This window comes from Seriola dumerili, unplaced genomic scaffold (assembly GCF_002260705.1).
Source record: "Seriola dumerili isolate Sdu_G_001 unplaced genomic scaffold, Sdu_1.0 BDQW01000066.1, whole genome shotgun sequence".
Taxonomy (NCBI): Eukaryota; Metazoa; Chordata; class Actinopteri; order Carangiformes; family Carangidae; genus Seriola; species Seriola dumerili.
This window is the reverse complement of record NW_019174321.1, coordinates 4,659,360-4,678,467: the sequence shown is the minus strand read 5'-3', so window position 1 is coordinate 4,678,467 and position 19,108 is coordinate 4,659,360. Positions and strand designations below refer to the sequence as shown.

Below are 19,108 nucleotides of genomic sequence, written 5' to 3'. Positions count from 1 at the left end.
TTAGCTCAAACCGCAGAGCTGTGTTACTCAATATGCATTAAACTTTTAACACTTTCTGTTATACTGAGGGTGTCTACTTTTCTTGTACAAGATCTGTCACTGGTTTCCAGTTAATACACTCCCAGGATGATCCTGTGAGGGAGGGAGACATCGGTGTTTTCAATTGTTTTGAATTGAAATAATGACATTATTCCACTTACTAATTGCTATTTTTTTCCGTTTTTAATTCTGATTTCAATTTCCCTCTTTCTAAGGTATAAAATAAAAGCACATTTTGCCAGTTGAACCACTTCCTAAAATAACCTGAGTGAGACGGAGCACCAAAGCTAAATTTGTCAGCCTCTGTGTGAACCCATGTGTCTCTGTAACCTGGATATCTCTGGCATCCTGCCCCATATCACTATGCCAGTAACTCCAAGACCAAATAGCTACAAGATCAGTATTATAGAGTGGTATTATTATTATGGAAGTCCTGGCATACTGTGATGTACTCTTGGGTCCGTATGAGCCAAATGAATAGTGCTGCTGTCTCCAGATTCTCACTGGTCTGCTGCCAACAGGCCTTCATACATTCAGCAGCTGAGTGAAAACTGTAGCAGAAGTAATTAAATCACTCTGCAGATACAGAAGCTTTCAGGCCAGATAGACCTATCAAAAAGAGTTTCTAAAGCAGTGTTTTAGCAGTTTTCCCTCTTTTTTTTAAAGTCTTGGTAAACTTTTATTTTGAAAAGATAATTTTAATTTGGCATTAATTGTAAGGAAGATAAGAATTTCTTAAGTAAATATCATGTATCACCCACTTATTATTAGAAACTTGTGAAGCACTTTGTTATCTATATTGAAAAGTTCTTACAAATAAAGTATTTTTTTATTATTATTATTATTATTATTGAGAATAAGCCTTTACAATATTTCTACTGCAGATTTCAATTTATAAAAGACACTGTATTGAAAAAACAAAACCAGAAATTAAATTATTTATTGATATAAACACGTAGATGTTACATGTAGATCTCCTATGAGGAACAGTAAATTCATGCTATGATTTTGTTGGCATTCACCTAGTTAGACTGACAAGATGATAAACTAGGGAGGTATAGTGTTTGACCATGTGATAATTTAGTTACCATAGACAGTATCGTTGGGGAAATAGCTGATTGTGGACATGGATATGGACTTAATAATGTAGTGGAAAGACGCAAAGCGACAACAATTGTTCATCATAACATCGGGTAACACTTGGCAAGAGGTCACAGGCAACAACCCTCGTGTAGTGTGGTCACCAGCCATATATACTGTACATGTTCTTCCAGGAATCCAGCACCTTCCTGTAGAGATAAAGAAATACTTTAAACTTTGAACTCTTGATTTATCATGGTGGAGGCCGGTTTTAGATTGGCTAAAAGTGTCACGCACCTTAGGCTGCAAAGGCCTCATTCCGTCTGCTCCTAATTTGGGATTGCAACAGATGAACAAATAACAGCAACAGGTGTTAAGAAAGAGTGAGAACTGCATTTGCAGAAATGGCAGAGAGAATCACTTTAGAGAGAAAGAAAACTGAGCAAAGTTATATCTGCATTTTTAAAATTATAAATATATATATATCAGAAATAACTTATATAGTAATTCAATTTTGAAGAAAAATGCAACATTACATGGATTAAAGCTTCAAAAACCTTTTAAGTGTTCTGCAAATAAAATGCTAATATCTCCGTGTCCTAAAGGAGGCTGCTGCTGCTGCTGCTGCTACTGCTGAGTCATGGAAATGTGATTAAGTCTCCTAACCAAGTACATGAGGAGCCATAACAGATTTAATTTATGGTTGCTACCTCTTGGACTCTTTCAGTGGCAGAGGCCACCTTTTCCAAGTTTAGTGCCCTCCATGTATGGAAAGTAAGTCATGGAGAAGGCAGATGTCACCTCAGGACCCATATAGACCAACATATCCAATACATCCAGTTTAATTGTTCCACTTTTGTGACATTAATTTCACAAGTAACCGTGATTGCAAATTGCACAGCAAGTTAAAATTTAACAATACAACTAGAGTACAACTCAGCCGTGTTTATAAGGTTTGATTGAGGTTAACAAGGTTGATTCTAATTTGTTTTGACTTGTAGTCTGTGTGCGAAAATCAAGTACAATCAAGGACAATATTCATATACGATCCTGATGATTTCTGACCTGTGATTATGAGAATGTTGACCTATTTCTTATCTGCATCTGCAACCACTGGCTCTGTTCAACAGAAAGACAAGTTGTTAGTTTTCACAAGGTGAGCACTCAAATATTGGTAAAGCAAATGCTACAACTCTACAACTAAACACAATGTTTACACCCATAAATAGACGGAAGATCTTGATTCAGATTCAAGATCTTGACTTACGTTTGACCTCCAGTTTGCAGCTGACAGTTGCTTCTCCGAGATCATTCTTGGCTCTGCAGGAGTACACACCTCCGTCGAAGTTACCGGGCTTACGGATCTCCAGAGAGCAGATACCCTGGACGCAGATCTGCCTGAACTTGGGGTCGTCTCCAATGATCATCTGGTTCTTCATCCATTGAACCTTGGGCTGTAGAAAAACAGATTTTTATATTATGATTAAAATGTGATTTTTTAAAAAACACTTTCCTCCAAGACAAGTAATTATATTAAAACATCTCATAAATAAACAAGCGCAAGTGTTGTTTCTATTTATGTTTGTGCCACTTGACGAGAGGAGCTCTGGTGATTGAAGTGGACACACAGCACACACCCAGTTTGGAAGTTTTAATGGCGCTGACATGGTGAGGACCTCCTGGGGCCCCACAGGGAATGTTACACATGTGACCCTGCTTCCCAGCTGACCTGTAACCCTTATGGCCTCTTCCCCGCCTCCCCTGCGTCAAAACTCTAACCTTCTCATCAAGACCATCTATGTTACCGTCCTGCTGGCAACCCGGCGGAGTTATGATCCCAAAGAGGAGGTGAGAGGCTCAGACAGCAGGCTAACAGAGGCAGGTGAAGATCATCAGCATTGTCAGCTCAGAGCAAACACACCCACCCACAAAAACTCTTAATACGGCCAGGCACCACCGCATTATGATGACTAAGCTGCTAAAAAGTTGTCTAGGCAAAGGTTTAACCTGTTGGTACCACTGGTGTTACAGTCTAATCGAGCAAACATTGAATGCACGCTCAAAACATACCAATATGTTTTTAAACTGCACCTCTACCTTCTGCAGTGTTTGTGCTTACTGGGTTAAAACATGCAAAATCATCCGAGCGAACCTTAAACCTACACAGTTCTAGTGTCTTAGCCGCCAAAGTAAATGAGACAATATCTTGCTGGTACTGTTGGTTAAATTGGAATTGAAAGAAGAAGGTAAATGTTGTTACTGTACTTTTGGTTGTCCCCTGACGGAGCAGAGCAGCTTGGTGCTGTAGCCGACAGTAGTGGCTCTGTCACTCAGGGAGGTGGTGAACTTGGGAGCCTCTGTGAAGTTGTGCTCCTGGTAATCAGGAGGCTTGTAATCAATACCTGCACAAAGGAAGAGAATTAACTACACAACTGCTACTGCACAGTCTAGCTGATATACTGTAAATCAATCGGTTAAGCCTCGCCGATGAGGGATTTCCTGAAAACCTTCCCCTGACATCACAACAGTTCTCAGAATTAGGAAGTAAAGGACAGACAAATGAGACAACAGCTTCAGATGGGATGAATAAAGTGATAAATGAATTCCTCCAGTGTTTACTTCACTGCTGTTGAGTAGTAATAAAAGCTCAGAGGTACCTGTCTTCAGGATCTTGGCCTCCTCCTTTGTAATAGCGGCGTCCTCGCTCATTCCGCACTTGTTTTCAGAAAACACTCTGAACTTGTAGGTGTTGCCCATGATGAGGTCAGAGATGGTGGCATTCAGTCTATGGTAATGCTCCATCACAGTGAACCAGTCCTGTGAACACATACACACACACACACACACACACACACACACACACACACAGCAAAGACATGATGAATAAATCTACTGGAATCCTTCTATGAATAATCAATGTACATTTGTATTGTAAAACGACTTACTCCAGTCTTTTTGTCGGCCTTCTGCACTGTGTAACCTGTGATGTCTGTGTTTCCGTTGTCCTTGGGTACGGTCCACTCCAGAGCAACATTAAAGCCCCAGGTATCTGCAATCTTCACAGAGGCAGGAGGTCCTGGCAGCTCTGTGAGCAAACAGCCACTGATTATAGTATCAAACACTTCAGTTTTGAATTTCCTCACTCACGCAATATAAACATTTCGCTCACCAACAATTTGAAGGGTGAGTGAGGCCTTGTCTTCAAAGTCGTCCACCTTCACGCACATCTCATAGACTCCGGAGTCGTCTCTCTCAGACGTACGGATGAACAGGATGCTGTCTCTTTCAGTGCTGCGGATGTTCACCCTCTTTGTGTCCAGAGGCTGTCCGTTCTTTGTCCAGGAGACCACAGGTTTGGGTTTACCCTTGGGAGAGGAGGGACGGGTGGTGAGACAAATAAGTTTTACAGAGTTGAGCCTAGTTTTATCCATCGTGCACACACAGGAAGAAGCGGTCATATTCAGCTTACTGTGAAGGGGATGGTCAGGTTGATCTTGTCTCCGACGTGAGCGACGTATCTCTGCCTGAGGAAACGAGGCAGGCGAACCTTGGGGCGGTCTAGAGAGAAAAACACAGACTGAAGCAATCAGTGATTGTTATTACAGTAAGTCAGCATTTACACATCATTTACTGAGAGCCTTTTTTATGTTCTTTCATCTGCTGCTGCTTCCCCTGTCTGTCAGTGAAGGACAGAAACAGCCTGAACAGGATCTTTGGGATCTGTGTGAGTGAAACAAAAGGATTTCAGATCCTTTTGTGACCAACAAATCTTGAGGAAATCGATTAGCATGCTGAGCTGATCTAAGCCCATCTGAGTCAGGGAAGTTTCACTGGTGCCATCAAGGTGTGTCTGTGCTTTAACTGGTTAATGTTTTAATGTTACAGCAACAAAGGGCTTTCTATACATTATAATGAAGGTAAATAAAATGAGGAGTCGTATATAATACTGGAAGTCTATGGACACTGGGGAGCCCTGTTTAAAGAGGTTATTGGTAAGTTTTCTCTGCTGATGAACATGGTTTCTTGTCGGGAGCCGGTGGTGGTGATTGTTGCCTGACAACAGATTCGCCCACCGTCTCGTTTACAAGACAAGAGGTTATCATTTGCCCTCTAAGCAGCGCTACGTCTTCAGGGCAGACCGGAGGCTACAGTGAGTCGCTATCGGAAAGTGACGAGACGGGCTAGCTGGTTAGTGTGCTAATTTCAGCAGAAAGAGTTGACATTGGCGTTGCCTTCCACCACCGGAGAAAAGTTAAGGAATGAAGTTTAATGCTGAACTCACAACGTTTCTTCTAGACTGGTAAGTGAATAGCTGTTAATGCTAACGTGAGGTATGTAGCAATAGCAGAAAGGAACATCTAGACATTTTAGTTTAAACCTGTAAATAAGTAATTAATCATAGATATGAACTATTATTAGAATATCACAGGCTATTACCGCTCTTGGTGGCTTAGTTAGTAAAGGTATGTTAGATGTAAAATCTTTCACAGACCCCAGCTCCCACCTTTACCTCCCTCCAAGCTAAAAATAACTCACTAAAATCATGAGGATAGTTAGCCACCGAGACGTTTCAAGTGATATTTAAGCCTCACAAGTATCTTGCCGGGGCTCATTTGTAAAAGTGATTTGGTGAGAAGCACCACCTGCTGAGTCCAGCAGAGCAACATTTGTCAGGTCTCTAAATAAAGCAGACATCCTGTAGTATATCGCCTCTCCTCGTGACGCATTAGTCGGAGCTTCAGTTACTCCCACTCGCATCAGAATGCTTTAAAATCATGGATAAGTTCAGCAACATAGACATTACTTCCCTGCTATTTAACAGCAGGAAACTGTTAATATAAACTGCAACATAAATGATTTGGTGCCAAAGGAAAAGAAAATGGGATGAAATAAAGTACGTCTGTATATTAGAATAAACATACTGCAGGTTAAGTGTCTTACCACTTCATGTGGACAGGATTAGGCTTAATGAACATTGTACCTGTAAAGTCTGTGGCATGTTTCAAAATAAACAGTGAATCTCTGGAAGTGTCATGAGATTTAGGTGTCACCTGAGAAGTTGGATCAAGACCCAGCAGCCCCAACACCCACCACCCCCTCTCTACTCAGAGACTGGACGCACTGGAATGTGCTCTCCACCCCCTCTACTCCCCCACGCCCCCCCACCTGCTTGTCACCATCGATCTTGCAGAAAGGAGCCTGACGCTTCCCCCTCAGCATGAATCCTGGCAGGGATCACAATGCAATGCCAAACCTTCCACAGAAAAATCCGTGTTAATAGCAGGGACATCCCAGCTATTTTTCCAAAGCTTTGTGGTCATTTTGTCGGAAACATTTCACAAGTTCTTTCTATATGTGGACCGCCTGCTATGGTGAACACAAGCGGTGAACATGGACACGATTATTGAAATATTGCCAGTCCAGCAGGGATCAAGTTCCCTGTCCGACTCTCCATTACGCATAACGATGATTTGTGAGTGAGCCAAAGTAACGCAGCTCCTCCTTTTAAAGTCCTCGGGGTCCAGTCATTATTTTACCACAAATCACTCTACATATAATGTCTATGATTAACACTGTAAGCTGTACAGCATTAGTAAAACCACCCACTTAACAAGTGCGTAATTATCGCACTGTGCTCGGTTGGATCGGCGTTTCAACTCAAAGTGGAAATGAGTGAGAAGACCATAGTTTTATACCGTTAACTCTGCAGGTATGTGCCAACAGAACACGGACAGCTGAAGGAAAACATTGCTGAGCTGTTTCCCTTTGACTCCTGCACTTTACAACCCCCCCCCCCCCCATTCCATTAATAAATCGCTCTGTAAAGCTTAAGCCCAGACACTGTGTCAAATGGTGTGTCCCATATTTGTTTTCACATATTTTACAGATGGATTAATCTGATCATCAGAAAAAGTTCAATCACTCAGTTTGTTAAGTGTTTTCTTTCCTTCTTGAACTGTAGAAATTAAAACATCTATTTTACATTACAATTAGACCTGTCTGGATTTGATTATAACTTTCGTCATGTGGGAGTTAAGACCAGGCTCGTGTTGTGCCTGACGCCCACATTTTAGCTGCTAAATTTAAAAGAATTTTTCAGAGAAAATGGCCAAATAATGACTTTTAGAGCCTGATGTGTCACTCATTTGTGTATCAGTACACATTTTTATGCAGTATTAGTAGCTTTTAATTTGTGTTTCAGTGCCTCGTGTTGTATATAGAACAAAAGGCTTTGAAGTCTGTACTGCACATATTTAGCATTTTAAATGTTCTCACTTTTCTGCATTTTATGGCTCCTCTTCTTTTTTATGTTTTTTTTATCAACAACTCATTTGCAAAGTCTTTTTTCACTCATTCCTGTGTATATTGATAGGTTACTCATCTATATGATGCATCTGTTCTTATCCTTCATTTTATTGCGATTGAGTGAGAGAACAACCGAGTAAGTGGTTCATTTATTCTGTTGAAAATACACTTTACTATATGTTCTGTTCTGAGCTAAAATGTATCTTTGCGAACACTTCTTCTTACCAGCCACCTCCTTCACCAGGACAGCCTCGGGCAGGGTGACGGGGGGGCTGCGGCCGCCGGCGTTCACAGCCACCACACGGATCTTCAGACGGTCACCTGTGGTCTGGTTCTTGATAACGTAGCGGCAGGACTTCTGCAGAGCCTCGTTAACTGCTTTCCAGTCCTCAGCTGCATGGGAAAATTATACATAATGAAGACAGACTGGCAGGGTTTATAAAGCTGTTGTTTATCTCTTCATTAAAGGATAAATAACAGTGATTTAAGTGTGAAGGATGTGCAAACGGCAGGCAGAATGAGAGGAATTTACTCTGATTCACAAGAGACTTGAGAATTAACAAATTAGGAGACTAAGCGCTGCTCGCTTTTCAGCTTTGTGATGAAAATAATGACTATATTTGACATAAATTTCTTGTATTAGAGATGAAATTGCTGTTCTGTGGGTAAACGGCGTGCCCTGGCTGCTAAATCAAGCCCACATTGAACTGCTGCTGATATTAGCTTAGGGCTGTAAGTCTAAAAGCAGGACCTCCAGCGAGACCACAGCAGCTCCTGAAATGCCTCTTTCCTTGTAGGGAGAAGTAAGGTAGCTCATGATATAACTCTGCGAGTGACACTTCAGGGACAGCTGCAACTGATATGGCTGACCCACATTAAAACAGCAATTTAACATGTTATATGGGTGTATTTAAAATTCACCTCAACACGTAGCAGTCGTACTGTATAAGGATAGTTAATATCAAAACCTAAAATAGGCTTTTGAAATAAAAGTTTTGAAAAATAATTAAAAAGGTCAGCTGGCATTTTTGTCACAGTGTATTAATAATCTAACCCCATCCGTGCACGAGCCAGTGTGCGGTGCACCTGGTCCAAAGCAGAGCAGGGCTTACTTCCATCCTTGCAGACTTCAATGGTGTATCCATCCAGACCGGACAGGCCGACGGTCTCTGGCTGGCTCCAGATGATGGTAACTGAGGTGTCGTTCTTGTCCTCAACGAACATATCCAGAGGAGCGCTTGTGGGCTCTGCAGATGCCGTGACAACATAAAATTATTGAACTGGCAATGACAGGTGGTAGAAACGCACCCAAATCATACAGAAATCGGTTCAAAGCTGGAGGTCACAAGATGGTGCAGTTCTTTAACGTAACGCTGTAATAACGAAAGAACAAATGATGAAAGGAGAATCACGTCACACTGAAGTGAAGTTTTCCTTTAAATGAAGGGTTACCTTTGGGTGGAGGTGGTGGAGGTGTGGGTGCTTTAGGCTCTTCTGGTGCAGGCGCCTCACCAGCTTCAGCTAATGTTAAATAAGCATTTGCATTATTATTGGCAGCATGTGATGAGCAGAGCGATACAGCAGCATTAAATATAATCTACATGTTTACTTCACAGCTCTCTGTCTCCTTTACTGGGAGGTCAAATGATTTACAATGATCACAGGCTGTTCATCCAATTCGTTTCCAATGATAAATCCAAATATTCACAGTTAAGAGAGAGAAGAGAACAGGAACATGTTCTGTTTTTGCAGTTGCTTCAGAGTCAGCAGCAGCAGCAGCAGTTTCCTCTGTGGCTGCAGCTATTACTAAATATGAGGTATGAATAATTAGTGCATTAAGCAGATGAGACGTGTTCTAACAGATGATAATGTGTGTGCTGAGACTGCACGCTATGTTCAAAGTGTTATAAAGGAGTCAGTTAGTGTTTTTAAGAGTTTGTTGGTTCATATAAGATCTGACACGGCTCATGAGTCCTACCACCAGCTGGGGCCTCGGCAGCAGCGGCGGCACCTGGTGATTCTTCTGCAGCAGGTGCAGCCGCTGATATTAGAGGTTAGAAGATATGAGTATATATATACATACAACATTTTGAAAATATTTCATATTATTTTCAAAACAGGGGGTTAAATCTATCAACAACAAAAAAAGCAAAAGTTAAAATGAACAGAAATGAGTGAGTTAGGTGGTAAAAAGAGAGACAGTGGCTGAGCAGCAGCTTCATCAACTGGAGCAGCTGATGAGGATGTTAGATCATAAATGAATGAATCCTATTCACTGAAGATGGTGTTAAATATTAGGAATTGTAAAGAAAGTTGAACAAGTGTCGTTCATATGAGCTATACATTATTCTGTAATGTGAGCACAGCAAATCAGTGACGTTTTTTCTCAACTCATTTAGATATTTGGGTTTGTTAATGTTTGCTTGTGAGGCGTGGATCTTTCACTGAAGTAGCACAATGAAGGCAGAGCGTCCTTGAACCGCGTCAGTGACTTTAAGTGACTTTTAGAAATGAGGCAGTTAAAAGCTGTAAGAGTCCAAGCAGGTGGAGTGTGCAGTAAGTGACCATGCAGTTTCCGTTTTGTCTACATGGCTAGATCTTCTTACCCACAGCACCTTCACAATGAGCGCGCACAAGCGCACGTGCGTAAAGGTTACCGCGTGCTTAACATGAACTGAACCGACTACTTAGGCTTCGGAAAGTGTTGAACAAAGTATCCAGCGTTCACCCACCGCGACTAGACTAAGAAAATAGAGGTGGGGTGTACGCTTGTATGACCGACGGCAACTCAAGGCTCACACGCCGCTGCGCCTACCATCTGGGGGTGGAGGGGTGGGGGCTTTGGGCTCCTCAGCTGGCGGGGCAGCAGCGGCATCCTCGGCAGGTGCAGCCTCGCCCTCAGCGGGGGCTGGGGCGCCCTCGGCAGGAGCGGCCTCGGCGGGGGCAGCCTCGGCAGGAGCGGGTTCGGGAGCCACCTCTGGGGCCGGTTCGGGAGCGGGCTCAGGGGCCTTCTCCTCCTCCTTCTTGGCTGGTTCTTTCTTAGCCGCCTTCTTGATTGGGGCAGGCTTGGACGGCATGATGGAGGTTGCAGCTAATTCCCAACGCGGTTAAGTCCTTAACACTGTATCCAATGCCATCGTTCCTGTGGGGGCGGAAGGGTTATATAGAGCTGGGCAGGTTCAAGCACCGCCCACCGTGAATTACATGTAACAGATACTGGGCACCATGTATGACTCAGACCGCTATGTCTATGTGTCTCACTCATCAACATTCATTGCACATCATTACCTCTTTTATTATATAAAATATGGCCTGAATAAATAGAAATATATAAAGATGAGAACATATATATAAAATACAATAGTAAGTTTGCTTTCAATTGGTCTTTACTGCTTTACTCAAACATTGCTGGATTTTAAACACATTTAATAACTATGTTATAATTATAATATTAATTCAGGCTAATACAAGGATTATTTTCTTAGCTGTTCTTTTTTAGTGAAGTTTCCATTAAGCACTGAGTACTGTAAATGTGGCAAATTCAATATAAAATTGATATGATTCATGATTATTTAAGGCCTATGCACTACTAGAGGACTGATGCAGTTCTATTAATAGGGTCAACACTGTCAAATTGACACACAAGGAGCCAGAATAAATATAACATGTATTTTATTGATTCCAACAAACAGTGATAGGTGGATGAAAGCTTTCAGAAGCATGCCTTATCCATGTATTGGACCCAACTCTGAAGAAATATACCTTTCCCTCAATCATTTTTTTCCCTCCTCAATGATTGTTGCCGCATCCAGAATGCTGACCTATTTACAATCTTTACAATGATGTCCTGTACAAAATAGAGAAATTAAGTTTTACAAAGGATTCTTTAGAAAAAAAAGAAATATCAAATATCTGAGTATTAAAAAGGAAAACATTATCTAGAATGATTTTCCTAAACAATACATCAATGTTAACATTTTTTCCTCATCACACAGCAAGTTTACATGCATTTACAACACTTAGAAACCCTTAACATTTGCACGTCAGTGACATTAGATATCGCATAACATTTTTTTTTTTGAAATCTTAGTTTAGTCCACAACAAGCTTTGCAAAAATATGACTATTCAGCAACCTGTATTGGCCTAAGATATTCCGATTTATCCTATTATCTGCTTTATTTCTACTTAAAATCAACTATGCAAACAGTGAAGAGCTGATTCTTGCCAACTATTTCAGTCTCATAATTTGATTCTTAATCATCTTTAATTGTTTATCGTCATTTGACCATTCACAAATCCAGTTGCGTTACTTTTCTTGCCATTCATAAGGACAAAACACATGAAACAGCTTCCAAATAGCTGAATTTCTTGAACTACAACCATGAACCCTGTCTTCAATGCAACGCCAAACAAATCCTCCTCTCTTTAAGGCTCAGTATCACCTGCTCAGGCAAACTTCCACTTTTATCCTGTGGTGCAGTTTGGTCCGAATTAAGAACTCAAAGACAGACCAGATGAAAACACACCGCGTTTGCTCGTGAAGTTCAGACATTTGCTGATCGCCAACACCAGTAGAAGTTGCTGCATAGTCCTGATACACTAGTAAGCAAACACAAATCACAGCTACAGTACTACAGAGCAACAGGCACAACAACCAGTGAATGAGATGAGAAGCTCGAGCTGATGGCTTTTGTTAACCTGCAGAAACAGATCATGGTGGGATTCGGTAATACTGTCTAATATCTGAAATATTTACAATAACGGAAACGATTCTCAAACGGCATATGGCCAGGGTGAGACTCACCAACCATTTGGCATCTTTTCCTCTGTAATGTATTTAATTCATTCTTTTTTTTTTTTGTTTGCAGGCGACCAATCAGAGCTACGGATAAGCTTGAAGTTTCGTTATCAGCCTTATGCAAACAGTGCAATAATGAAGCAATGGGCAGCTCAGACACCATTTAAAATGTTCAACTTTCGCGTTAAGCTGTCATAAAAGTGGTCTGACATTCATTTACAGGGTTTACGTACATGTGAGGTTTAGTCTGAGCTCCTAAACAATGACACAGTGTGGGATGAACAGATGAATTATTTCGACACCACTTGCACAACCATAAGCTTTATCTGTCTTTTACTCCATTAGGGCTCTTTACAAAAATCTACACAAAGTACCTTATAAAGTCTTTTAATCTCCCATTTTTTACTCTTCATAATTTGTTGGTTTCTTTGTCGTGTACCCAAAATGTTCTCAAATATGAATACCGTACGACATCAACATGGGCGTACACCACACAATGTGTCACATGACTTCACTGCCTCTACGTAATGTCTTCAACACTTGGTCAACAACACGTCTTAAATATACCAGAAATCATCTCCCAGATCAATTTCACATTTCTTTAGCGTTCGACTGATCTATGACACAAAACTCTTTGCTAACCTATCCCGAACGTCTACATAATCTTTATTCAACACTACAAGTTTGGGACACTGTTAAAGAGCACTATACGCACCTAAATGAGGATGACAAGCAGATTTGTAACTCAGTTTGTGGAGTGCAGGAACTGTTGCAAATGAAATGGGCATAGGTAGCTTTAAAGTCACTCTACTCAGCCATTGTTAGAAGTGTTTTGCAGTGGAGCTTTGTGATAAGGCTTCCTTAAAAAGCACCTACTAGATGATTGATACTGTTATATGGTTGTTTTATAAGTGTTTTCTATATGTTCATTGTTTAAACTTAAACCCTTTACTTGACAGTCAATATGCATGACTAAAGTACAGTATTTGGTTCAGTATATTAGATATTTGCACCAACTAATGTAGATAAAATAACTGTGATGTAGCCTGATTGTATGTACATAATATATACAGTAACTATTCTAAACATGGGGGGAAAGATTTGACACATAATCTTTCCTGGATAAACTGTATCGACAAAGAAATCTGAATTGGATTCAAATAGCATCATCTCAATCTGTTTAGTCAGAGGGTGTTTGTTATGTTATATTATCCCTGTGTATTAAGTATCTAATACCTGATATATATATATCTATATATATATCTATATATAGATATATATATAGATATATATATTTATATATATTTATATATAGCAACATTGGTGATACTGCTTGTTTTACATTAAGCAGTTAATAAAACTAAATTAAGTGCTTGGGAAAAATGGTACGACAAATTAATGAACTCACATCCCTAATAAATACGTTTTGTTGTATGCAAAAAAGAGTATGACAGCAAGTTTCATTTTCAAACTTATAAACCATAAAAGTAGATGTACAAATATGTGAAAATTAGCACTGCAATTTGATCCTACACTGTTGTATAATTATTGTTCTGAAAAATAAAGATGATTAATTGAAATAAATTATTTATAAAGCTGAAAAAATGACTGATTTCTGACTGTCTTAGCTGGGATGATGTTGATGAAAGCACCAGTGCACTCTGTTGAAGTTGAGGTGATTTTGACGTCTTTGTTCTTAAGGCATTTTTATCTGTTTCACCTGCTCGGGTTGTAAAGTTCAGGATTGCATATGTATAAGATTTGGCCTTCAGAGACTTATACAGTCGATATGTACCAAAGAACTTTGCAAAAAACAGTAGCATCTGTCATGCTGTCATACTCTTTTCCAAAATGAGTCACCATTAATTGAGAATAGCTCCTGCTGACAAGCACCCCATATCCCATGAAGCACTTCAGCACAACACGGGATGGACTGTATGTGCTGTTGCAGGAATCACCTGAAGTCTAAGTGCTGAGAAAATGAGCTCCATAGATCTATTAGCACCGATCTAAGAGCACTGAGGGACAACATGGGGGTAAAGGGATCTGAACTCAAATGAATGTCATCCAGTCAAATACATAGGAATGTAATGGAATATAGCTTTTCATCCAATACTTGTGAACAGTTTTTGAAAATACTGTATGTATTAAAATGATTTGTAATGACCCAGTTACACTTTTAACTTACGGTGGAAATGACGGTTTAAATCACCTTACAACCATTTCTGAGGGTTCATTTGTTCCTGAACGTGCACTGTCTCAGTACAGTGGAGGGAAAAATAAAATTTGAAGTGCTAAGTGTTAAAGTGTAGGCTTTGTGTTCAAAGTTTAGGCAGGCTAGGGTCTTCTTTGTCTGGGGATTCAATGTAATTGGCAGCCTCTTGAAGTTTCAAAAGCATTGCCATCTACAACAAAGAAGAGAAGAAGCCAAAAATCAGAAATCCTAAAGACCCATTCCGGTTTTAATTAAACAACAAAGCTTATAATTCTGAGAAAACACAAAAAATATCATGAAATGTGTAAAATACTAACCAGTGGATCAGATTCCATAGAGCTGGGTGGAGTCTCCTTGTGAGGCCTCTCCTCACAGGGCTGACTGGGGCTGCTGGAGCCAATACTGGGGGGAGGAAGGTGGAAGAGCTTTGCCTGGTCCTGCTGGGCAGACGGCCAAGGCAGGGTGCCCCTCACCCACTCTACTGGGTCCTCCCATACCGCCTTCTGGCCGTGGACCTTAAGTGTCACAACATACCACAACAGTAAAATTAGAGCGTAACATCTCCTGTGAAAGCGAAGCCAACAACACTTCCTGAGGAGGAATCTACTGCAAGCTGGAGATAGCTTTCCCGATTTGCTACGTGTCGTTTCTCACCTTGATGCCATCCTTGGCTCCCTCTTGCAGGTATGGAATAATAGAGTGGTTCCAAAGATCAATGAACCATGATCGAAACTCGTCTACTGTGACTGGACATGACAGGAAAAAGCATGGGCCTGAGGACACAAGGGAGGAAGAAAGTACCATGAGGACACACAGAGTCAATACTCCCCACAAAATAAAAAAAGCTTTCCGCAGCCCTAGGGTTTTGACCTGTCTAGAGAGTTTCATACCAATGAGGAAGTCTGATGTGCTATGCTTCTCCAGGAAGGTGTGAAGGTGATACCAGAGTTTGGGCACCCAGTCTAACACCTTGATCAGGTCTTCGTTGGTCAGGTTCTTCTCGTCCTCCGACTCCATCAGCTTCCTGTGCAAATAACGCACCAGGAAGCCATTGGCTGGTTCCACATTGTTGGAGAAGGTCACCATCCTAAGAAAATGAAAGGCACAAGCAAAAAATCACATCACAATACAGACAAATGGATGTGTACATCAGCCGGCTAGTCCTTTATCCCTCTTATCTACATCAACATTAGATTCAAGCTGTAGCCGTAGGGAGGGACTGGTGGAAAACTGGACTGTGCTCTATATATAGCACCTGCCATATTTTGACAGTGAAAACCAAATGAGATGATCAATATCAGAAATATTCATTTATTATCAAAACAGGTTTTTATTTAAATCTTGTTCCATTTCACATAGCTGTATCCTCTCCCTTCATCAGTGAGACAGTAGCATTCAACCAAATATTTCCAATGCAATCTGTGACGTTCTGTATAACTTAACAAAATCTTGTCAAATCCTTTAGTAGCACAACATAGAAGATTTCTCTTTTCAAAAGGTATGAGTTACAGTGAAAAGTTTATTTCTGTTGTTATTGTAGTTACATTATTAAATATTTTTGTTCACCGAGTCTCAAACATAACAAAGTAAAGTCATTATTAGTCCTCACAGCACTGACTGAAATCGAACTTTATTAAATCAAACACTAGCAACACATTAACTCACACTTTATCATTGACTTGCTAACAGACGCTTTTATTGTATTGACTGGTTTATTCTACAGCGAGCTTCAAACCTAATCTCAACATACTCAGAAGGAATTCATCCACAGACCATAACACGCAAGTACAAAAGTAGAGGAGTGTTTCTCCAACCAACCTAAAGCTGAGGTGCAGGCCGTTGTTCGCAGTCATCTTCACTGGCTGATTGCTTGTTCCAATAATGTAAGGACTGAAATGAAGAATTGTACACATCTTATACACATATACGTTTGTTTGATTATATCAATAATTACTATTAATATAACAATAATGTTATATTAATATTTATATGAATATTTTTCCAGCCATTTTCCATATGTGGAGATTACCATTTGTGATATTTGCAGGTGAGAGCACCATTGACGAGTTCACTGATGGAAGCAGGATCGTGAATATCGTCCAGAATGACTACCAGTGGTATTTCTGATGTGCTGGTTTCTCGATCTATTTGATTGGCCAAGTTGGAAAGATAAAGCTGCAGATCCTGGGGAGAGAAAGAGAGAGGGGGACAGAGGATGACAACAGGAAGCTGACAACATTACACCAAATAAGCCACTGTTGTTCGGGTTCATCAGTTTCTGTCACCTTGCACGACTGGCGGTGCATGTTGAAAGTGACCACGATGCCTTCAGTGACCTCGCGGGCGCTGCGGTCCACCAGGTACTCAGCCAGCCGGGAAGCGAGGTAGGTCTTACCCGTCCCGCTCGGTCCAGACTGGATGAGACGGCGGTGTTTGAGTAGCAGACTGATGTAGTGTTGCATCATGGGTTTGGGAATGAGAGTTTCAAATACCAGGCTGTCCACACACTTCTCCTTCAAACCTGGACATAGTGAGGGAAAAGTGAGAATCAATAAACAGCGAAGTTGATGACTACCTGCAAATTCACAGGACATATTTGAATTGGTAATGAAGTGCAGTTTTGATACTTGATATTCAAATACTTGTTAAGAATTATGTTAATATGTATCCCAGAAAGAATATTCATTACAAACAGGAAGGACTGGGGCAAGAAGATGTTGTGGAAAAAAATGGTTTTATATCACCTCCCATGTCCTTCGTAAGCAACATGGAGCTCAAGCATTTTGGTCTGAAAATAACTTTGCGTCAACTGTAGTGAGTCTGAGCACCCTCCACCGGCCTGCAGGAGTGTAATGTTCCACCTTAACATCTATGGGGCCCATGTGTCTGAGGCTGGTCGACCAGCTGGGCCTGGCTACGCTGGGCTCATGTTACCTAGAACTCTGTCTGGACTGCCGCTGCTTTCCCAGCTCTCCTAGCACGTCACTCCTTGCATTCCTGCATGCAAAGGCGCAGTGTCGACTACCAAACCAGAATCTCAACGCTCCTCACTGATCACAGCTCTGCTTGAGAGTCATTAATGGGCTTCACATATGTGCTACTCGCAAACCAAAACACTGCTGTTATTGAAATATATTGTATATTATCCACATATATACTTGCACTTGTAGTGTTAATGTTTGGAGTGAATGCATAATATAACCAAATTCATGTAAAATAACTAAGAAAAATCTATTTTCAGAAAACCATATTTTAATGTTGTTGAATTAGTGAGTTCATCAGCTGCCACAGGGTCATTTGAGGACAGTTCACAGCTCAATGTAACTGAACACATGTGGGACGTAAGGAGGAGTTGTTAAGGGAAAAAAAAGTCTGCTGTATGTCTCTCTGACATACAGACAGACAGGGCCACATGCAGTCGCCCTGATAAGCAGACAGACATGAGGATTTGCACTCAGCTGACATGGATCTTCAAATAAACACTGCACAACACAGCTGATGCAAAAGTTCTGACTGACAAAAGAAACCATCAAAATTGATCTGTGTGGATGCAGCTTTTTATCGAAAGATTAATGATTTCATAATTGAGAGCTGACACTGAAAATGTAAGCTGGACTGACTCCGCTAGGCTCTGCCGCAGAAAGACGACAAACATTTGAGTGCTTGCATAAATAAGTTTTCCTCACTAGCCCAAATTTCTGATTGAGTATAAAAAGCCTTTTTTTAAAATTATGTTAACAGTGCTGAATTCAACTGTCTGTTTAAAACATATGTTCAGTTTAATCCAATGAGATCATAAATACATTTTCTAAAGGATAAATGTACTTTGGAAGTATCATTGTACATGTTGCGTGTCTTCACACACCTTTCAGAGACACAGTGATGCTGCTGGGGCCTCGGGACATGCAGCGGGAGGGCTGGGTCTCAGGAGCCTCTCCTCCCAGCACTCTCTTTATGTGGCCCATACTGTAACTGTAGATGGAGTCTGTAGACAGGCCCAGACTGGAGGTGGGATCCACTTTGGCTATGTACACCTGGAAGGAAAAGGATCGAATTTGTGTTTGAGGACAGAAAGCATACAAAATGACACAAAATGATCCCAGCTGCCCCTTGTGATGTTTCAGAACTGACTTAGATACATGTCAAAGTTGAAAGTAAATATGATCTGTTACAAGCTCCTGCTCATGGGCCCTTTCGTCTTTATTTGATACCGTAACAAAAAAAAAGAACCCAGCAATTCCCTTCTAGAAAGACCTGGACAACCTTGTTAAATTACCTTTCAGACTGTAAATTTAAATACCTCTTTTACTATGTTTGTCTATTTCAAATCAAAACATTACTTCAGTGGAAGTATGCTATTCCTGTATCTCAGCCTTCACCACTGTGCAATAGTTCAAACCCTCAGAAGTAACAACATGCTAAATTTAATGTGACAGCTGAATCACAAACGTGAACATGCTTAATACAAACTGTACATTCAGTTCAGACCACACTGAACCAAGCTGTCAGATGAAGGCATCTCACCTTGAAAGCCTGGCTGACCGCTGAGTCCAGCATAGTCCAGTCCATCCTGCCATTCACCCTGACAGTGCCCACAAAGAAATCCTGCTGTTTAACCTCCTGTTGATAAGAAGTGCAACACAGAGATTTACTACGATGCTCGTAATTG

General features: G+C 40.9%; 2 protein-coding genes across 2 annotated transcripts in view; both read right to left on the bottom strand.

Annotated features, from left to right (window-relative positions):
* Positions 1-1,199: 1,199 nt before the first annotated feature.
* Positions 1,200-10,502, bottom strand: LOC111219466 (myosin-binding protein H-like). The gene is made up of 12 exons (XM_022742152.1): positions 10,241-10,502; positions 8,538-8,672; positions 7,651-7,818; positions 4,589-4,677; positions 4,289-4,484; positions 4,065-4,204; positions 3,777-3,936; positions 3,385-3,521; positions 2,387-2,573; positions 2,185-2,238; positions 1,417-1,448; positions 1,200-1,328 (listed from the first exon to the last, which is right to left on the bottom strand). Exons 1-10 carry the CDS (start codon positions 10,500-10,502, stop codon positions 2,207-2,209), a joined length of 1,506 nt encoding a protein of 501 aa, XP_022597873.1. The 3' UTR covers positions 1,200-1,328; positions 1,417-1,448; positions 2,185-2,206.
* A 3,156-nt stretch (positions 10,503-13,658) lies between these two features.
* LOC111219378 (neuron navigator 1-like) overlaps positions 13,659-19,108 on the bottom strand; it is a 43,167-nt gene continuing 37,717 nt past the window's right edge. Inside the window, exons 22-30 of the mRNA XM_022742024.1 lie at positions 18,964-19,059; positions 18,305-18,473; positions 16,725-16,960; positions 16,469-16,623; positions 16,258-16,329; positions 15,330-15,526; positions 15,094-15,212; positions 14,757-14,954; positions 13,659-14,629 (exon numbers count right to left, since the gene is read on the bottom strand). Of these exons, the coding sequence (XP_022597745.1) occupies positions 14,546-14,629; positions 14,757-14,954; positions 15,094-15,212; positions 15,330-15,526; positions 16,258-16,329; positions 16,469-16,623; positions 16,725-16,960; positions 18,305-18,473; positions 18,964-19,059 (1,326 nt within the window). The 3' untranslated portion in view covers positions 13,659-14,545. The remainder of the gene's footprint in view (positions 14,630-14,756; positions 14,955-15,093; positions 15,213-15,329; positions 15,527-16,257; positions 16,330-16,468; positions 16,624-16,724; positions 16,961-18,304; positions 18,474-18,963; positions 19,060-19,108) is intronic.

Excerpts from the sequence above, each read along its gene's own strand:
- LOC111219466 (XM_022742152.1), bottom strand. The coding sequence starts at position 10,502 with ATGCCGTCCAAGCCTGCCCCAATCAAGAAGGCGGCTAAGAAAGAACCA. Across the intron at positions 8,673-10,240 it reads CACCCCTCCACCCCCAGATG|AGCCCACAAGCGCTCCTCTG; the intron begins GTAGGCGCAGCG and ends CGGCATCTGCAG. Across the intron at positions 3,937-4,064 it reads AGGCCGACAAAAAGACTGGA|GACTGGTTCACTGTGATGGA; the intron begins GTAAGTCGTTTT and ends ATGTGTTCACAG.